The sequence below is a fragment of the Microcaecilia unicolor genome, chromosome 2 (assembly GCF_901765095.1).
Source record: "Microcaecilia unicolor chromosome 2, aMicUni1.1, whole genome shotgun sequence".
Taxonomy (NCBI): domain Eukaryota; kingdom Metazoa; phylum Chordata; class Amphibia; order Gymnophiona; family Siphonopidae; genus Microcaecilia; species Microcaecilia unicolor.
The window spans coordinates 536,333,072-536,353,146 of record NC_044032.1 but is presented as its reverse complement, the minus strand read 5'-3'; the positions used below and the strand labels follow the sequence as shown (position 1 = coordinate 536,353,146).

Genomic DNA, 20,075 nt, shown 5'->3' with positions numbered 1-20,075 from the left:
TCATTTGTGTCAGAAACGGGCCTTTTTTACTAGTGGTTTAATATTTCAAATTATAATATCCAATTATGCATTTTTACAGGATTACTCATGGAGGGCTGGTGTTGGGATGAGGACTGTTGTCTTTGATTATAAAAATCAGGATGGGGTGGGGGTGCAGAGAGATGGATCTGTAAATCAACTGAAGGTTTGCCTAGGATACTTAATACCCTTGCCTGGGCACTACCTATACTCCAAGGGAAGCTGAATAGGCAACACAGGATCTTCTCAGCCATTCTTATTAATGTGTAGGCTTCTTGGTCCTGCCCCTCATGACTTCTGTTTACCAGTTTTGCCGCTTGCTGCTCCAGCCCCTCTTTCCTGCCCCTTGCTGCCTACTTACAGCAAGGGGCAGGAAAGAGGGGCTGGAGCAGCAAGCGGGAGCTTTCAGGTACAGGTGAAGGAAAAAGGATTATGCTGGGACTGCCAGCACTGTGGCACAGGAAGGACCTTCCCATGGTACACCAATCAAGGAAGACTGCCCTAAAAGTGTGCGAAAGGAAGAAATCAAATTCAGACATCTTTCAAAATTATGTTATTTTACTGCATTTTATCGTGCAGAAGCAGTGACATAAGTTCAAACTGTAGACACCCAAGCAGTAGTTTGCAGAAAGCCCACCACCGGACAGTCTCCTTTCCCAGTTTCCAAATTTATATGGAAACAGTTCTTGGTGGGCAAGGGCAGTGAACACCTTTTCTTGTTGGAAGGGCCAAGCACACCATTCTCCAGCCCTGTGCCAAAGCTCTCTAGGTGCTGATGGTTTGTTGGACAAAGTATTGGTTGGGCCATGGAGTGAAGGAGTAGCCTAGTGGCTAGTGCAGTGGCCTGAGAACCTGGGGAGCTGGGTTTGATTCCCACTGCAGCTCCTTGTGGCTCTGGGCAAATCACTCAACCCTCCATTGCCCTAAGTACAAAATAAGTATAAGGGACTCTCTCTATGTCAAGTGTTCAGCGCTGCGTGCGGCTGGTAGCGCTATATAAATGTTATTATTAGTAGTAGTATATCAAGTCTCATCCGCTTTCCCTTCCTAGTGGCCCACTCAATTCTGCTGCTTATGCTGGTGAGCAAAGGAGCATTAGATTTTTCCATTTTCAAAGCTGGTGAATGATCTGAAGGGTGTGGGGAAAAGGGATGGGCACAAATTTTGCACTTTTCCAATAAAAAAAAAAGAATGGAGAGCTAAAACAAGGATATCTAGAATAACTCACAAAAAAGTGGATACTATTATCACCACAAATCCAGTGTATAAAACTGTATAAAATTAAAAAAGAACCTGCTCCACTAGTCCCTACCTAGGAGTGTAAACCAAAAGCAAAATGAGCCTTTCAAGGGTGAGAGTGTCAACTCAGACCCAACACAGTCCGTGTTTCAGCAAAACCACCTGTGTCAGAGGTCTAGATAAAAAAATATATATTGTATAAACACACACAGATAAATACATAAAATAATGAATGATAAAAATAACTTTTTTTGAACCATATGATAAAAAATGATCACATATCAAACACAAAATTGTAAATATGCAATATTCATTAAAATCATACACAGACAAAATGAACAAAGTAAATAGAACATAAAATAAACAGATAAATAAATGGAAGCTGCATGCTACTCAAACCTATCAGTATGGAAATTAAGAGTGTATACAAACAATATAGGCAACCATATAGTGTTCTGCTGGTTAATAACAACAGCGTCATACTTTAAAAAAATATATATCGGAGAACACTGAAGTAAAGATAAAAGAAAAGCCAAAAATGAAAAGATGCTAGAAAAACGTGGGTGCTGGAGGGGAGAGAAAAACACAATTTATAAAAATAGAATGAACACGATGTTTAAAACATTTACCCCCCTGTTTACAAAGCCATGAGGCAATGTCGACACAGCCCATTCAAAGTGAATGGGCTGTGTCGGCATTAACGCACTGACAGGGGGTTAGTGAACCAAATATATGAGTAGAGGATAAGATGCTTACCGTGACGCTTACCGTCAAAAAGCTTTATAAGCAGTGCCCTACATAACAGAAACCTGCTGGGAAACCGGCCGAGTAACATTTCAAAAACGTAAAGATGCTGACACGCTAGTAAAATTTAAAAGTGCATGCGTGTGGCACCAACAAAATTAAGGGAGATAAAAAAAACTTGTTCATGTAGATTCCACTTTTACAATTCTAAATCTCTATGTTTGAACCTTCCAGTTACAAAACTATTATTTGAAATCTAGTACAGAAAAAAGACATACTCGTTTAAAGACATATTAAATATATATTTTAAAAGTGTATATACCACCTATAACTAGGTGTTTTCCATACAAACACTCAATCAATAAAACCACAACAAAAAAACCCAATTAAAACAAAATGACATTATCTAGCATGAGTCCATGTACAATTACAAAAACACAATCACAATCAATTGAGTTTTCAAAAGTTTTCTGAACTGCTTAAAATTAGTGCAGTGACGAAGCAGGCCAGGTAACTCATTCTATAAGGAAATTCCAGCTTGTATTTCAGCATAACGCAGTTGCATCACTGTATCAGTGAAGAGATGCATAGCAGACTCTGGCCTCAGTACACGTCTTGGATGGTACACATGCACCCCCGGATTCGATACAATGCGCTTAGATTTAGGTGCCAAAATTGGTGCGGATTCTATCTCACACTAACTTAATTGGATTAACAAGCTAATGAGTGCTGATAACAGAACTTAACAAGCAATAATGAGCACTAATTGGCACTGATTAGAATTTAGACGCAGAACTCGCTAAGCATATTTTGTAAGGATGTGCACTGAACTTCTAATATGCAGAAACAAAAAGGGGCATGATTCTAGGTAGGGAAATGGGCACTTCATGGGCGTTCCAAAATTTAGGCGCCTAGTTATTGAATATGGCCCAATGTGCCTAAATCTACATGCTGAGATTTACACCAGGTTTTCATGTGTAAATGGATATGCGCAGATATTGGCGCTCATATATCAACTAAGCTATAATCAGCGCCTAAACATGCTTTGCATTAATTTCAGCACCAATTTTTTAGGCACCATATATATAGAACCTCCTCCTCAATGCTTGCTCCAAATAAAGTGGGGCAGTGACAAATAGTGCCTGATATATAATTGTCAACAATGAATCCTTCGTACAACAGGAAGCCAGTGCAATCGCTTGAGAGCAGGTGTAACATGGGAAAAGCTTGATATACCTACTTTTGTTCATATAGCAGCATTCTGGAGTACTTGCAATGCCCTGATGCTCAAAGCAGATATACCAATATACAAGGCATTGCAATAGTCCAGCTGCACTAAGATCATAATTTGAACCACACATCAAAAATCATACAATAAAGTATAGGCTTTAGTCTAAATACCATATGCAATTGTTTAAAAGCCATCTGAACTACATTAGCAACCTGAGACGTCATCATAAGTTAATGGTCTAAAATTACCCCCCAACAATTTCATCTCTTTCTTAACTCTAACACACATATCTCTCAAACAGTCTCTGGCCATTCTACCAATTCCTCTCTCCCCACAATCATTATTCTCTGTTTTTGCCACATTTAAAACAAGACCATTTTCATCCATCCAGTGTTTCACCCTTGCCACACACCCATTTAACTGTACATTCAGACAATATCGTGAAGAAAAACTGTACGTCATCAACATGCACATGACAACAGATTCCTAGTGACTGAAACACCTTACCCAAGGATGCCAAATATATATTAAATAACAGTGCCGACAGGGCTGACCCCTGGAATACACCACAATCAACCTCCACTGAAGCTGATACCTGCGAACCACTTTGCACAACCACAGATCTCCCCATTAAATATGAAGCAAACCATTGCAGTACCCATCCAGCCATCTCTAAGTCCTGTAACTTCTCAAACACCAAATGCAGATTGACAGAATCAAAAGCACCAGATACATCAAGAGAAACCAAACAATAACATGTAGTACCATCTATATTTCTCTTTATAAAATCCACTGTGGAAAACAATGTCTCAACGCTATGTGCATGCCTAAACCCATAATGAAAAGGATCTAAGCCATCAACTTTCTCCACAAATTCAAACTGTTTAAAAACTATTTTCTCCAAAATGTTTCCTAAAAATGGAAATGGTCGAAATCGGTCAACATAACTCAGCTGGATCCAACCCTGCATTCTTCAAAAGTGGCTTCTTTACAAAACTGTGGAAAAACACCATCACATAGAGATTTAAATGGATAGCACAACTTCATGAGACAGCGCATGCAACACTCCAGTCGAGCAAGGATTGCGAAGTAACCACGTAGGACTAACTGACCGTACTATTGTTTCAATCTATCAATCATCATTTTAAACTCATTACATTCACCATCTCCACAATCAATTAAGTCCAATTTCTTCTGTCTAACCTGTAATGCCACAGTCTCCTTCAACTTATCTCACAAACAAATTAGCATCCAACCCTACCGCAGACTCAATCTTATAACTCTGCAACAAAATTTGATATAATTCTTTAGGCCTATTTAACACTCTTGCAATCCTCTGTTGAAAATACCAATTCTTCACATCTTCCCACAACTGCATATATTCAAGCAACTCAAAAAACACTAAGATGGAGTCAGCAGTCCAGCAGCGAGAGGGGTGCTATCCAGTCTTTGCATTGAGTGTCACATGTATGATTATCTCCCAATTGGTGAGGTGTCATATGTGTGTGCCCGATGCAAAGAGCTCCTAGCTCTCAGAGAACGTGTCCGTTCTCTTGAGGCTAGAGTAGCAGACTTGATGGAGCTGAGGGAGACAGAGAGGTACATAGAGGAGACCTACAGGGATGTTGTAGAGAAGTCCCACCTCCAGTCAGGTAGCCCCTGTGCTACCTTGGAGGAGGGAGGTCTCCTAGAAGGAGAGCATCACCCTGGTGAAGTAGGAAGTACTCCTGTAGCCAGGACCTGCCCACCAGGGGATGTATTATCCTTTCGCACCGAGGATATATCTCCAAATGTTGCCCGGGAGGGAAAGGTTAGGACAGCTGTTGTACTTGGTGATTCGATCATTAGGCATATAGATAGCTGGGTGGCTGGTGGACGTGAGGATCGCCTGGTGACTTGCCTGCCTGGTGCGAAGGTGGCGGACCTCACGCGTCACCTAGATAGGATTTTATATAGTGCTGGGGAGGAGACGGCTGTCTTGGTACATGTGGGTACTAATGACATAGGAAAATGTGGGAGAGAGGTTCTGGAAGCAAAATTTAGGCTCTTAGGTAGAAAGCTGAAATCCAGATCCTCCAGGGTAGCATTTTCTGAAATGCTACCTGTGCCACGCGCAGGGCCCAAGAGACAGGCAGAGCTCCAGAGTCTCAATGCGTGGATGAGACGATGGTGCAGGGAGGAGGGCTTTAGATTTGTTAGGAACTGGGCAACATTCTGGGGAAGGGGGAGCCTATTCCGAAAGGATGGGCTCCATCTTAACCAGAGTGGGACCAGGCTGCTGGCATCGGCGTTTAAGAAGGAGATAGAGCAGCTTTTAAACTAGAAATGGGGGGAAGGCCGACAGTCGCTCAAAAGAGCATGGTTCGGGATAAGGTATCTTTCAAAGATATCACCATAACAGGGAAGATAGAGTATCCTGATAGTGAGGTTGCAAAAGAGATTGTAGTAGATCGGGTATCTTTAAATAACAATAAAAATCAGACAAAAGATTGCCAATTAATACTGTCAAGTACTAAGCATGATGTACTTAGGAACAACAAACATAGTTTGAAATGTCTATATGCGAATGCCAGGAGCCTAAGAAATAAGATGGGGGAGTTGGAATATATTGCACTAAATGAAAAATTAGATATAATAGGCATCTCTGAGACCTGGTGGAAGGAGGATAACCAGTGGGACACTGTCATACCGGGGTACAAATTATATCGTAGTGATAGGGTGAATCGGATTGGTGGAGGGGTAGCATTGTATATTAACGAGAGCCTTGAATCAAATAGATTGAAAATTCTGCAGGAAACAAAACACTCCTTGGAATCACTGTGGATTGAAATTCCATGTGCAAAGGGGAAAAGGATAGTGATAGGAGTGTACTACCGTCCGCCTGGCCAGGACGAACAGACGGATGCGGAAATGTTAAAGGAAATCAGGGACGCAAACAAACTGGGCAACACAATAATAATGGGGGATTTCAATTACCCGCATATAGACTGGGTTAATGTAACATCTGTACACGCAAGGGACATAAGATTTCTTGATGAAATCAAGGACAGCTTCATGGAACAGCTAGTTCAGGAGCCAAGAGAAGGAAAAATACTAGACTTAGTCCTTAGTGGTGCTCATGATCTAGTGCAGGGGGTAACGATACGAGGGCCGCTTGATAACAGTGATCATAATATGATCGGTTTTGATATTGGCATTGAAGGAAGTGAAACTAGGAAATCAAGTACGCTAGCGTTTAACTATAGAAAAGGTGATTACGACAAAATGAGAAAAATGGTGAAAAAAAGACTGAAAGGAGCAGCTCGCAGAGTAAAAAACTTGCATCAGGCGTGGATGCTGTTTAAAAACACCATCCTGGAGGTTCAGGACAAATATATTCCACGTATTAGAAAAAAGGGAAAAAAGTCTAAACGTCAGCCGGCGTGGCTAAACAGTAAGATAAAGGAAATCATTAGAGCCAAAAAACAATCCTTCAGAAAGTGGAGGGGAGTCGGAGAAACTAAACAAATTCTCTGTAACCTTGGAGGATGTAATGGGTCAGTTCAGCAAGCTGAAGAGTAGTAAATCACCGGGACCTGATGGTATTCATCCCAGAGTATTAATAGAACTAAAAAATGAACTTGCGGAGCTACTGTTAGAAATATGCAATCTGTCCCTAAAATCGAGTGTAGTACCGGAAGACTGGAGGGTAGCCAATGTTACTCCGATTTTTAAGAAGGGTTCCAGAGGAGATCCGGGAAATTATAGACCGGTGAGTCTGACGTCGGTGCCGGGCAAGATGGTGGAGGCTATTATTAAGAATAAAATTGCAGAGCATATACAAAAACATGGACTGATGAGACAAAGTCAGCACGGATTTAGTGAAGGGAAGTCTTGCCTCACCAATCTAATGCATTTTTTTGAGGGGGTAAGCAAACATGTGGACAATGGGGAGCCGGTTGATATTGTATATCTGGATTTTCAGAAGGCGTTTGACAAAGTGCCGCACGAAAGACTCCTGAAGAAATTGCAGAGTCATGGAATCGGAGGTAGGGTATTATTATGGATTAAGAACTGGTTGAAAGATAGGAAGCAGAGAGTAGGATTGCGTGGCCAGTATTCTCAGTGGAGGAGGGTAGTTAGTGGGGTCCCGCAGGGGTCTGTGCTGGGTCCGTTGCTTTTAATGTATTTATAAATGACCTAGAGATGGGAATAACTAGTGAGGTAATTAAATTCGCCGATGACACAAAATTATTCAGGGTCGTCAAGTCGCAGGAGGAATGTGAACGATTACAGGAGGACCTTGCGAGACTGGGAGAATGGGCGTGCAAGTGGCAGATGAAGTTCAATGTTGACAAGTGCAAAGTGATGCATGTGGGTAAGAGGAACCCGAATTATAGCTACGTCTTGCAAGGTTCCGCGTTAGGAGTTACGGATCAAGAAAGGGAACTGGGTGTCGTCGTCGATGATACGCTGAAACCTTCTGCTCAGTGTGCTGCTGCGGCTAGGAAAGCGAATAGAATGTTGGGTGTTATTAGGAAGGGTATGGAGTCCAGGTGTGCGGATGTTATAATGCCGTTGTATCGCTCCATGGTGCGACCGCACCTGGAGTATTGTGTTCAGTACTGGTCTCCGTATCTCAAAAAAGATATAGTAGAATTGGAAAAGGTACAGCGAAGGGCGACGAAAATGATAGTGGGGATGGGACGACTTTCCTATGAAGAGAGGCTGAGAAGGCTAGGGCTTTTCAGCTTGGAGAAGAGACGGCTGAGGGGAGATATGATAGAAGTGTATAAAATAATGAGTGGAATGGATCGGGTGGATGTGAAGCGACTGTTCACGCTATCCAAAAATACTAGGACTAGAGGGCATGAGTTGAAGCTACAGTGTGGTAAATTTAAAACGAATCGGAGAAAATGTTCTTCACCCAACGTGTAATTAGACTCTGGAATTCGTTGCCGGAGAACGTGGTACGGGCGGTTAGCTTGACGGAGTTTAAAAAGGGGTTAGATAGATTCCTAAAGGACAAGTCCACAGACCGCTATTAAATGGACTTGGAAAAATTCCGCATTTTTAGGTATAACTTGTCTGGAATGTTTTTACGTTTGGGGAGCGTGCCAGGTGCCCTTGACCTGGATTGGCCACTGTCGGTGACAGGATGCTGGGCTAGATGGACCTTTGGTCTTTCCCAGTATGGCACTACTTATGTACTTATGTACCCATCATAATCATCAACATCTTTAGATTTCCGCCATTTTCGCTCTGCTTGACTCATGCCTCACTTGCAAAACCTCCAAAAATTTTCCATGGACATTAATCATTTTTCACTTGCACCTCTCTTCTTGGAGCAACAATATCTAGTGCCTGCTCCAATATGTTCACCCATTTCTCTACCATTTCTTCTAATGGGATCAGAATCTGCAAACTTCAAACTAGAAGACCAAACTGTCCATAACAATATTCAAATGAATATGCATTTGAACAATTTTAAAGGAAGAAATAATAAAAGCATATCAAGAGACATGCATAAACATCAATCTAAAAGTCAAAAGAGATGGAACAATTAGGTCAGATAGCAAAGCTGTGTGTCTATTAATGGGAGCACAGTATGAAAAAAATATTATATATAATATATATATATATATATATATATATATATGACGTGTGTATAGCCTCTAACAGAAGGTTAGGGGAAGCACATATATAGCATTGAGAACTATCTACTCTAATCACAATGTACTAATTGTGCTATAAAGGAAAACATTAAAAACAAAAACAATCATAATGTCCAGTAATAATTATCTCTCACTTTATTTTGCAATTTTTTAAGCTCTTGTAAGTTTTTTGATGCGTTCAAAATATATACTTTCACCTATTTACACGTTTGGAATTGTCACTGTGTTAGATTCATCTTATAAGCCAATGATTCACTTTTTTGAACATTCCGCACAGTCACAGTATCATTTCTTTTTTGACGTTGGTTCTTTTGTTTTTTTATGAGCACTTGTTATTCCGAATAGTTATTAACATTTACATTGTAAGTGCACTTCATTTCTCTTTAGGTTATGCTCTCAGTACTTACATTCAATGTCACCCCTTGTAATTATTCTTCGTTTTTTCAGATTGTTACCCCTGAAATATTATATATTTACAATTTTGTTTTTATATGTTATGTGATCATTTTTTATCATATGGTTTCAAAATAACATTTATCATTATTTTATGTATTATTATATTTATCTATGTTTTATGCATTTATAAAATATATATATATATTTTTATTTAGGCCACTGACACAGGCAGTTTTGCCAAAATACGGACCATGTCATGTCTGATTAATAAATATTTTGAGTTGACGCTCTCACCCTTGAAGGCTCCTTGTGCTTTTGTTTATCGCTGCTGTGTTGGGTGTACTTTGGACTCCCTCTCCTGCCTACCTTTCACTAGTCCCTACCCCCAGGGCTCTGTATTCTTCCTGCTGTTCCACTGAGGCAATAGCCTTTGTCAAAGTAAACAAATCAAGCCTGGAAAAGGAGCTTGAAACAGTCTGTGCCAAGCCAGTTTTCCAGGCTGGATGTATTTACCTTGACAGAAAGCCATTGCTTTTAGTGAAACAGCAGCAATAGTTGCACAGGAAGAGGGGGTGGAGGGAGACCACTGGGGGTAAAGACTAGGGCAGCCATCTAAGTTTTCATCAGTTAAATAATTATGTTTAAAAGACATGTAGCCTGCAAAAATCATTAAAGGGATGAAGAACAAGCCTGATGCCTCAAAATATTAACGTATGTTCTTTGGCACTCTTTCCTAGTCATATTCTTAAGCCTTAGCTTTGGAGGCTGAAGAAGCTTTTTTTTTTGTGGCTGTGCAGATTATTGAAAAAAAATTCTGGGTAATAAAGAAAAACAAAGAAAATAAGGCAATACTTTTTTTTTTTTTTACTGGAACTCAATAGAAATAGAATAAAATAAAAGAGAAAAGAAAATGAGATATCTTTTTTTTTTAATTTTATTCTATTTCTATTGAGTACCTTTAAAAGTGGACTAACACACCACATCTCTTTTTTACTGGACTAACTGAATATTATCTTAAGCTTTTAAAAGACAGAACTTCACCTTATCTTCCTTTCATTTTATTTCTATTATCTTTAAAGTGGACTAACATGGCAACCACAGTACTTTATATATGAAAATTCAGGAAAAAAAAAAGAAGTATGTGGAGTGTAGTTTTGTAAAAGAATGCATTACTCAAAGATATAGGCTTTTACCCTATTTTGCCCCTGCAGGTTTGTCTCATTTAGGAGTTTTTGTGGTCACACTACATTTGTGTTAAGCTGATTATGCTCTCCTAAACCAGGAGTGGACAACCACAGTCCTTGAGAGTTGGGTTTTCAAGATTTCCACAACGAATATGCATGAGATTGATTTGCATGCACTGCTTCCACTGTGTCCAAATAGATCTCATGCATATTCATTGTGAAAATCTTGCAAACCCAACTGGGTTGTGGCCCTCGAGGACCGTGGTTGCCCACCCCTGCCCCAGACACTCCCCTACCTTTATGGTGGCCAGTTCGTTCAAGGCCTATCTGATCTCACATGGTTTTGTATTCCGCTTTGGTGTTCCATGTGGTATAAACAGTGATCTCTCGCATAATCCATAAACACTAATGTGCACAAAAACATCCAGCAAAGTTTTAAATCTTTTGTATACACATCTAAACTGTAATTGATCATCTAAATTGTATTAACATTACATTATGAGTCTTGTATCTCACATATATCTGCAAAGATAACTAGAGTATACTCTAGGACAGTGATGGCGAACCTTTCAGAGACCGAGTGCCCAAACAGCAACCCAAAATCTAATTATTTATCGCAAAGTGCCAACAGGGCAATTTAACCTGAATAACAGGTGCCGGTACTCATTATGGGCGGGGTCACCACATATGACTCCACCCCTATGATAGCCACACCCCTTACACCAGCAATGGCGCATATAAACAGACATCATTGAAAATATTATACTAGTATAGGAGAAAAAAACAACATGATTTTTTTCATTATAAATCATTTCTGTAAGCTGTTACAGCTTCAGTATACCCAGTGCAAAATAAGACAGCAGATGTAAATTCTCAAATTGGACATATTCCAAACACTAAAATGAAAATAAAATGATTTTTTCTACCTTTGTTGTCTGGTGATGTTGTTTTTCTATCCATATTGTTCTTAGTATCTGATTCTGCCGCTCTCTATCTGTTCTCTTAACTCCATTTCCAGGGCTTCCTTTCCATTTATTTCTTTACTTTTCTCCTTTCTTCTTCATTTCTTGCCCTCCATCTATGTCCAGCAACCCTCCTCTCCCCTCCAGTCACCCATGTCCAGCCACCCTCCTCTCCCCTCCAGCCACCCATGTCCAGCCACCCTCCTTAAGGCCCTGTTTACAAAGGTGCACCAGCGTTTTTAGCACGCTCTAACCGTGTAGATGCCCATAATATTCCTATGGGCGTCTACACCGTTGCTAAAAACACTAGCGCGCCTTTGTGAACATGGCCCTTAGTCTTCCACCCACTAGAAAAACCAAGCAGCAACTGGTTTCTAGTTTCAAGAGAGGTATTACCATTCAGAAGATGAAAAGAAGTTAGACATGTACGCAGGTATCTCACCGTACAGTGATTGTTAAATTAGGGTGCAAATTTTAAATTGCACTCTTGCTTCTAATGGCAGCCAATGCAACTTAAACAATGGAGCAATACTCTCTTGTTTATGTGCTAAATAAACATCCTGACTGCTGTATCCTGAACCATTTGCAACCTGTTCTCAAGGGCTTTAGGACAACCAATAAAGACCACGTTACAATAATCAAACTGTGTTAACAAAAGAGACTGAACAAGTTGTCAAACTACTGTGTGGTCAAAATACTTTTGAACATTTCTAAGTCTCTTAAAATTATATTTGCATTTAGCAAGCAGAGGCATACTATGACTCATTTTTGAATATGCGAGTGCAGCATTAAATCCAATCTTATTAGACTGTTTATTTATACCACAATATGAAATGTAAGAGCTAAATCCTTCAGAATATGATTTTTCATCGTTAGCCCACATCGGTTACAGATTCTGAAACAGCAGAACCTTCCAAGTTTGTTTCATTCAATTAAGGAGAGCTTTAAATAAATTACCAAACACTCGTGCCACAAATCCCAAGGGAAACTGCGAGGCAAACATGGTGAGAAACCAGGGAGCAGCATAGAGGCTGGGGCCTATTTCATATTCTTCCAAATGATTATACAGATCTCGATGGTAGTCGTGAAGCAATCGAGAGAGTTGGTACATCTGCACCTGAGGGACAAAAAATAATAATTAAGGCAGAAGAACACAAGATGTACCATGCTAGATCAGACCAAATGTCTATAAAGCCAAGCAGTCGTTGTCTGACAGAGGTCGGTCCAGGCCCTCTAGAATGTACCTGGTAGATCTTAAAGAGTAGATCCATGTTTTGCCGCTCTTCCCAGGGATAAGCAGTGACTTCAGCAAGTCTAGGTGGCTCAAGGTCCTCTAGAAACTTGGCCAGGCCACTTTAAACCAGTTTTTAATGCTATATGCCTTGACCATATTCTCTACTAACAAATTCCATGGCGTATTTTTCACTCCACAAGCATGCAGCCTTTCTTCAATTAAAACTGCTACAGTTAGCTCCACTATTGGAAGGAATAATTGGTCTATGTTAACCTGTTCCACCCCACTCATTATCTTATACATATCTATCATAAACCCCTCTTAGATTTTTCTATTGTAAATTGAACAGCCCTAATTTGTTCACAGCCTTTTCATAAGAGATACGTTACTACTACTACTAATCATTTATATAGCACTACTAGATGTACGCAGCGCTGTACACTTGAACATGAAGAGACAGTCCCTGCTCGACAGAGCTTACAATCTAATTATGACAAACAGGACAAATAAGAGATAAGGGAAAGGGAAATGGGACTTGATATACAGCCTTTCTGAGGTTTTTGCAACTACATTCAAAGTGGTTTACATATATTCAGGTACTTATTTTGTACCAAGGGCAATGGAGGGTTAAGTGACTTGCCCAGAGTCACAAGGAGCTGCAGTGGGAGTCGAACTCAGTTCCCCAGGATCAAAGTCCACTGTACTAACCACTAGGCTACTCCTCCACTAAGGGAATATTAAAGTGAGGATGATAAAATAAGGGTTCTGAACAAGTGAATAAGGGTTAGGAGTTAAAAGCTGCATCAAAAACGTGGGCTTTTAGCTTAGATTTGAAGATAGCCAGAGATGGAGCTTGACGTACCGGTTCAGGAAGTCTATTCCAGGCATATGGTGCAGCAAGATAAAGGAAACGGAGTCTGGAGTTAGCGGTGGAGGAGAAGGGTGCAGGTAAGAGAGATTTACCCAGTGAACAGAGTTCCTGGGGAGGAGTGTAGGGAGAGATGAGAGTGGAGAGGTATTGAGGAGCTGCAGAGTGAATGTACTTGTAAGTCAATAAGAGGAGTTTGAACTGTATGCGGAAACGGATAGGGAGCCAGTGAAGTGACTTGAGGAGAGGGCTAATATGAGCATAGCGACATTTGCGGAATATTAGTAGTGCAGCAGAATTTTGAACAGATTGAAGAGGAGAGAGATGGCTAAGTGGGAGACCTGTGAGAAGCAAGTTGCAATAGTCTAAGCGAGAGGTGATAAGAGTGTGGATGAGGGTTCTGGTAGTGTGCTCAGAAAGGAAAGGGCGAATTTTGCTGATATTATAGAGAAAGAAATGACAGGTTTTAGCAGTCTGCTGAATATGTGAAGAGAAGGAGAGGGAGGAGTCGAAGATGACCCCAAGGTTACGAGCTGATGAGACAGGAAGGATGAGAGTGTTATCCACAGAAATAGAGAATGGGGGAAGAGGAGAGGTTGGTTTAGGGGGAAAGATAAGAAGCTCAGTCTTGGTAATGTTTATTTTCAGATGGCGTGAGACATCCAGGCAGCAATCTCAGACAGGCAGGCTGATACTTTGGCCTGGATTCCTGCTGAGATTTCTGGTGTGGAGAGGTAGATCTGGGAGTCGCCAGCGTAAAGATGATACTGAAAACCATGGGATGAGATCAGAGTACCAAGGGAAGAAGTATAGATGGAGAAAAGAAGAGGTCCCAGGACGGATCCCTGAGGTACACCAACTGACAGTGGGATAGAAGTAGAGGAGGGTCCACCAGTGTATACACTAAAAGTATGCTGGGAGATTTAAGAAGAAAACCAGGAAAGAACAGAGCCCTGAAATCCAAGTGAGGATAGCGTATCAAGGCTGTGATCAACAGTGTCAAAAGCTGCAGATAGATCGAGAAGGATGAGGACAGAATAGAGCCCTTTGGATCTGGCCAGGAACAGGTCATTGGAGACTTTAGCAAGTGCTGTTTTGGTTGAATGAAGGGGGCGGAAGCCAGACTGAAGTGGATCAAGAATAGCTTGAGATGAAAGAAAGTCAAGGCAACGACGGTGAGCAGCACGTTAGTACATAAGTACATAAGTAGTGCCATACTGGGAAAGACCAAAGGTCCATCTAGCCCAGCATCCTGTCACCGACAGTGGCCAATCCAGGTCAAGGGCACCTGGCACGCTCCCCAAACGTAAAAACATTCCAGACAAGTTATACCTAAAAATGCGGAATTTTTCCAAGTCCATTTAATAGCGGTCTATGAACTTGTCCTTTAGGAATCTATCTAACCCCTTTTTAAACTCCGTCAAGCTAACCGCCCGTACCACGTTCTCCGGCAACGAATTCCAGAGTCTAATTACACGTTGGGTGAAGAAAAATTTTCTCCGATTCGTTTTAAATTTACCACACTGTAGCTTCAACTCATGCCCTCTAGTCCTAGTATTTTTGGATAGCGTGAACAGTCGCTTCACATCCACCCGATCCATTCCACTCATTATTTTATACACTTCTATCATATCTCCCCTCAGCCGTCTCTTCTCCAAGCTGAAAGCCCTAGCCTTCTCAGCCTCTCTTCATAGGAAAGTCGTCCCATCCCCACTATCATTTTCGTCGCCCTTCGCTGTACCTTTTCCAATTCTACTATATCTTTTTTGAGATACGGAGACCAGTACTGAACACAATACTCCAGGTGCGGTCGCACCATGGAGCGATACAACGGCATTATAACATCCGCACACCTGGACTCCATACCCTTCCTAATAACACCCAACATTCTATTCGCTTTCCTAGCCGCAGCAGCACACTGAGCAGAAGGTTTCAGCGTATCATCGACGACGACACCCAGATCCCTTTCTTGATCCGAAACTCCTAACGCGGAACCTTGCAAGACGTAGCTATAATTCGGGTTCCTCTTACCCACATGCATCACTTTGCACTTGTCAACATTGAACTTCATCTGCCACTTGCACGCCCATTCTCCCAGTCTCGCAAGGTCCTCCTGTAATTGTTCACATTCCTCCTGCGACTTGACGACCCTGAATAATTTTGTGTCATCGGCGAATTTAATTACCTCACTAGTTATTCCCATCTCTAGGTCATTTATAAATACATTAAAAAGCAACGGACCCAGCACAGACCCCTGCGGGACCCCACTAACTACCCTCCTCCACTGAGAATACTGGCCACGCAATCCTACTCTCTGCTTCCTATCTTTCAACCAGTTCTTAATCCATAATAATACCCTACCTCCGATTCCATGACTCTGCAATTTCTTCAGGAGTCTTTCGTGCGGAACTTTGTCAAACGCCTTCTGAAAATCCAGATATACAATATCAACCGGCTCCCCATTGTCCACATGTTTGCTTACCCCCTCAAAAAAATGCATTAGATTGGTGAGGCAAGACTTCCCTTCACTAAATCCGTGCTGACTTTGTCTCATCAGTCCATGTTTTTGTATATGCTCTGCAATTTTATTCTTAATAATAGCCTCCACCATCTTGCCCGGCACCGACGTCAGACTCACCGGTCTATAATTTCCCGGATCTCCTCTGGAACCCTTCTTAAAAATCGGAGTAACATTGGCTACCCTCCAGTCTTCCGGTACTACACTCGATTTTAGGGACAGATTGCATATTTCTAACAGTAGCTCCGCAAGTATCTTGGATAGGAAAAGGAGGAGGGAGATGGGGCAATAGTTGGAAGGATAGGTAGGGTCCAATGAAGGGTTTTTTTTATGGAGTGGTGCGACTATGGCATGTTTGAAGGCATCAGGAACAGTCGCAGTGGAAAGTGAGACTGAGGATATGACAGATAAAAGGGATCACAGTAGCGTTAAGTAGATGGGTGGGAATAGGATCAGAGGAACAGGTAGTTAGTTTCGAGGAGGAAAAAAGATGTGTAGTTTCCTTTTCAGTGATTTCAGAAAAGGAAGAAAAGGAGGCAGGGGTTGGAGGGTTGAGAGAATGAACTAAGGGAAGGAGAGGTGGAGGTGACCTGGCTGAGAATTCAAGTTTAATCTTGTGAACCTTATCATGAAAGTACTCAGCCAGAGTCTGAGGAGAAAGTGAAGGGGGAGTTGGAGGTGAAGGCACTTTAGGAGAGAGTTCAGGGTGGCAAAGAGACGTTGAGGGTTTGAGCAAAGAGAATTTGTCAACTGGATGTAATAGTCCTGTTTGGCAAGTAAAAGAGCAGACTGGAAGAAGGTCAGCAAGAATTTGAAATGTATGAAGTCAGCATGGGTACTGGATTTCAGGCAAAGGCGTTCGGCAGAGCGGGCACAGAAACATAGATATCAGATTCTAGAGGTCAGCCAAGGCTGGGGGTTTGGTACGTTTTACAGAACGGGGAATGGGAGGAGCGAGAGTATCCAGAGCAGAGGAGAGAATAGTATTATTGGAAGAGACAGCCTCATTGACAGACTTGGATAACATAGTGGTAGAGAAGAGATTTGAAATACTGGAGGACAGAGTACAAGGGTCAATAGCCTGAAAATTCCTAAATGTATTGGTTAAGTTTGGACGTGACTGGGGAGGAGGGTGTTTAAGTGTGAAAGTTATCAGATGATGGTCAGAGAGAAGAAGAGTTGAGGCACAGAAACTGGAGAGTGAGCAGTTTGAGAAGAGGATAAGAACAAGACAGTGGCCATTCTGGTGAGTAGGGGCAGTGGAGCACAGTTGAAGACTGAAAGAGGATGTTAAAGCAAGAAACTGAGAAGCATAAGAGTCAGAGGGATCATTAGCATGAATGTTAAAATCCCCAAGAATGAAGGAAGGAGATGAAGGTTCAAGAAAGAAGGAAAGCCAAGCATCGAAGTCAGTGAGAAAGGAAGAAACGGACTTATCAAGGGGTCCATAAATGACTGCTACTCGGAGAGGCAGAGGAGCGAATAGACTGATGGAGTGGACTTTGAAGGAAGAAAAACAGTGAGACTGAGGTGGAAGAAGAGGTTGAAATCTATAAGAGGGTGAAAGTAGTAGCCCGACAGCACCTCCGCGGCCAACCGGGTAAGGAGTATGGGAAAAAAGATAACCTCCATGGCGTAGGGCCGCGACTGAAGCAGAGTCTTCAGGGTAAAGCCAAGTTTCAGTTAGGGCAAGCAGATGGAAAGTACGAGAGATAAAGAGGTCATGGATGTAGGAAAGTTTGTTACAGACAGAGCGGGCATTCCACAGAGCACAAGAGAAAGGCAGAGAAGAAGTGGGGAGGAGAGGAACAGAAATTAGGTTGCAGATATCACGGTGTGACCTGCACAAATAGGATGAGAGCTGATGTGGAGGACCAGGATTGGGATTAATGTCCCAAGCGGAGAGCAGGAGAAGGAGCAAGAGAGTAGGGGAGGTATGACGACAGCGACAAAGGCGAGATATACTCAGCTAGAAAGGAAAGAGATGAATGGAAGGAAGGAAATGTTGAAGTCTGAGAGCTGAGAAGAAGGAAGAGGAAAAAAGAGATGTTGCGATGATGAATACAGAGGGTGGACAATGTGTTCCTGCAATGTACAGTGGTTTCAGATGGAGAAACAGATTAGGAAGGGACAGTACCAAGAAGAGAAAGTGTACTGGAGTTATAAGTAGTAACTGGGAGAAAAATAAATGTAAAGGAACAAAAAAGCCCCCGTGCCTGGTGGTTGGGGAGGCGGGGATAGTGCTGGGCAGACTTATACGGTCTGTGCCAGAGCCGGTGGTGGGAAGCGGGACTGGTGGTTGGGAGGTGGGGATAGTGCTGGACAGACTTGTACGATCTGTGCCAGAGCCGGTGGTTGGGAGGCAGAGCTGGTGGTTGGGAGGTGAGGATAGTGCTGGGCAGACTTATACAGTCTGTGCCCTGAAGAGCACAGGTACAAATCAAAGTAGGGTATACACAAAAAGCAGCAAATATGAGTTATCTTGTTGGGCAGACTGGATGGACCATGCAGGTCTTTTTCTGCCGTCATCTACTATGTTACTATGTGCCATCAGGCGCGCGGCACCTAGAGCGGAAGCCCTGCGTGGATCGGAGTGGACCTGGGAGTCACCCTGGAGAAGGCTGTAAGGATATCCAGATAAGCTGCAAGTCCTCCACAACACCTGAAAGGCAGCCAGTGGTACAGCTGGGCACCTCTCAGCCAAGGAAAGGCTTACCAGGGGTTAGGTCGAACCCAGCATTCCTTCCCCTGAGGGTCGCCTGATCTTGTTCCATCCCCTTTACCATTTTGGTTCTTCTCTGTACCTTTTCTAGTTCTTCTAAATCTTTTGAGATGGTATGACCAAAACAGTACATAACACTCCAGGTATGGACCGATCCAAGATGGCGTTTGTGAAGGTCGCATGAACGCCAGCTCCTGCTGCCCGTAGCGAAATTTCAAGTGGATAACTTACCTATTTTACAATGGGTAAGAGAAAGGGGAAGCTTGGGACACCCTGCTCCACGGGTCAGGCGAATCCCCCAGCCGCTCGTCAAACAACGCTAGAGCAGTCGGGTCTGGTTGTTCAGAGGATTCAGGCCGGCGCTTCGAGCGGTCCAACGGAGATCTTGGACCTTAGTACAGAGGGAGTGTCATTGAGCCCCCCTCTGAGGATAACCCCCTTGAGACCCGGAGGAATTTTGTTGGCGACGGAGAATCAGCCGAAGGTGGTATCCGGAAGTGTGACCCCTGCGGTCGGCAGTGGAGACCCCGTTGCCACTTCGTCTCCGATCAGAACATCATTGCAGGCAGGCTTGATACCGAAGGCCTCTCAGCCTGTATGGAATCGGGACGAATCCTCTGTGGGAAATCGGGAGATAGTGAAACCAGCGGTTATCACCATGGACTCCATTTGGGAGGCAATTCAAGGGTTAAACGCCACGCTACTCCAGGTAGCAGGTTCTTTGGAGAAGCTGTCACAGGCTCAGATTGAGATATCCGGAAAGGTGACTGAGCAAACATCTAGGGTGGACTCCATTGAAACTGAGGTAAACTCTAATAAGAACTTTATTCAAGCTATAATGAAGGATAATAATGCACAAAGGAAAAAAATTGAATATATGGAGAACCAGCAGAGGAGAAATAACCTTCGGTTTTTGAATTTCCCCAAGTCCCAATTAATCCCTGCCAAAGAGATGTTGAAAAAGTATTTCATTGAAATTCTGGGGATTCCCTCAGAAGCTTTTCCTCCATTAACTCGAGTTCTTTACATCTCTGGGGCAGGAAAGGGGATAATATCTTCCCCTCAGCTAAATTTAACTCAGTTCCTCGAAAATTCAATGGAGGTTATCACAGAGAGGACGACACTCCTGGTAGTTTTTGCTCTGGAACTGGACCGCAACAATATCTTTAGGTTGTTTTTCCGCCATATTTCCACACCCTTTTTGGGTTCGAAAATTCAGGTATTTCCTGATCTCTCTCTCGAGACACAAAGAAAAAGGAAAGACTTTTTATTATTAAAAGCAAGAGTCCTACAATTAGGTGGGAC

At 42.4% G+C, this 20,075-nt stretch overlaps 1 protein-coding gene across 1 annotated transcript in view; it reads right to left on the bottom strand.

Annotated features, from left to right (window-relative positions):
* TBC1D1 (TBC1 domain family member 1) overlaps positions 1-20,075 on the bottom strand; it is a 447,417-nt gene that overhangs the window by 51,424 nt on the left and 375,918 nt on the right. The window contains 1 exon segment of the mRNA XM_030191287.1: positions 12,386-12,545. Within this exon segment, the coding sequence (XP_030047147.1) occupies positions 12,386-12,545 (160 nt within the window).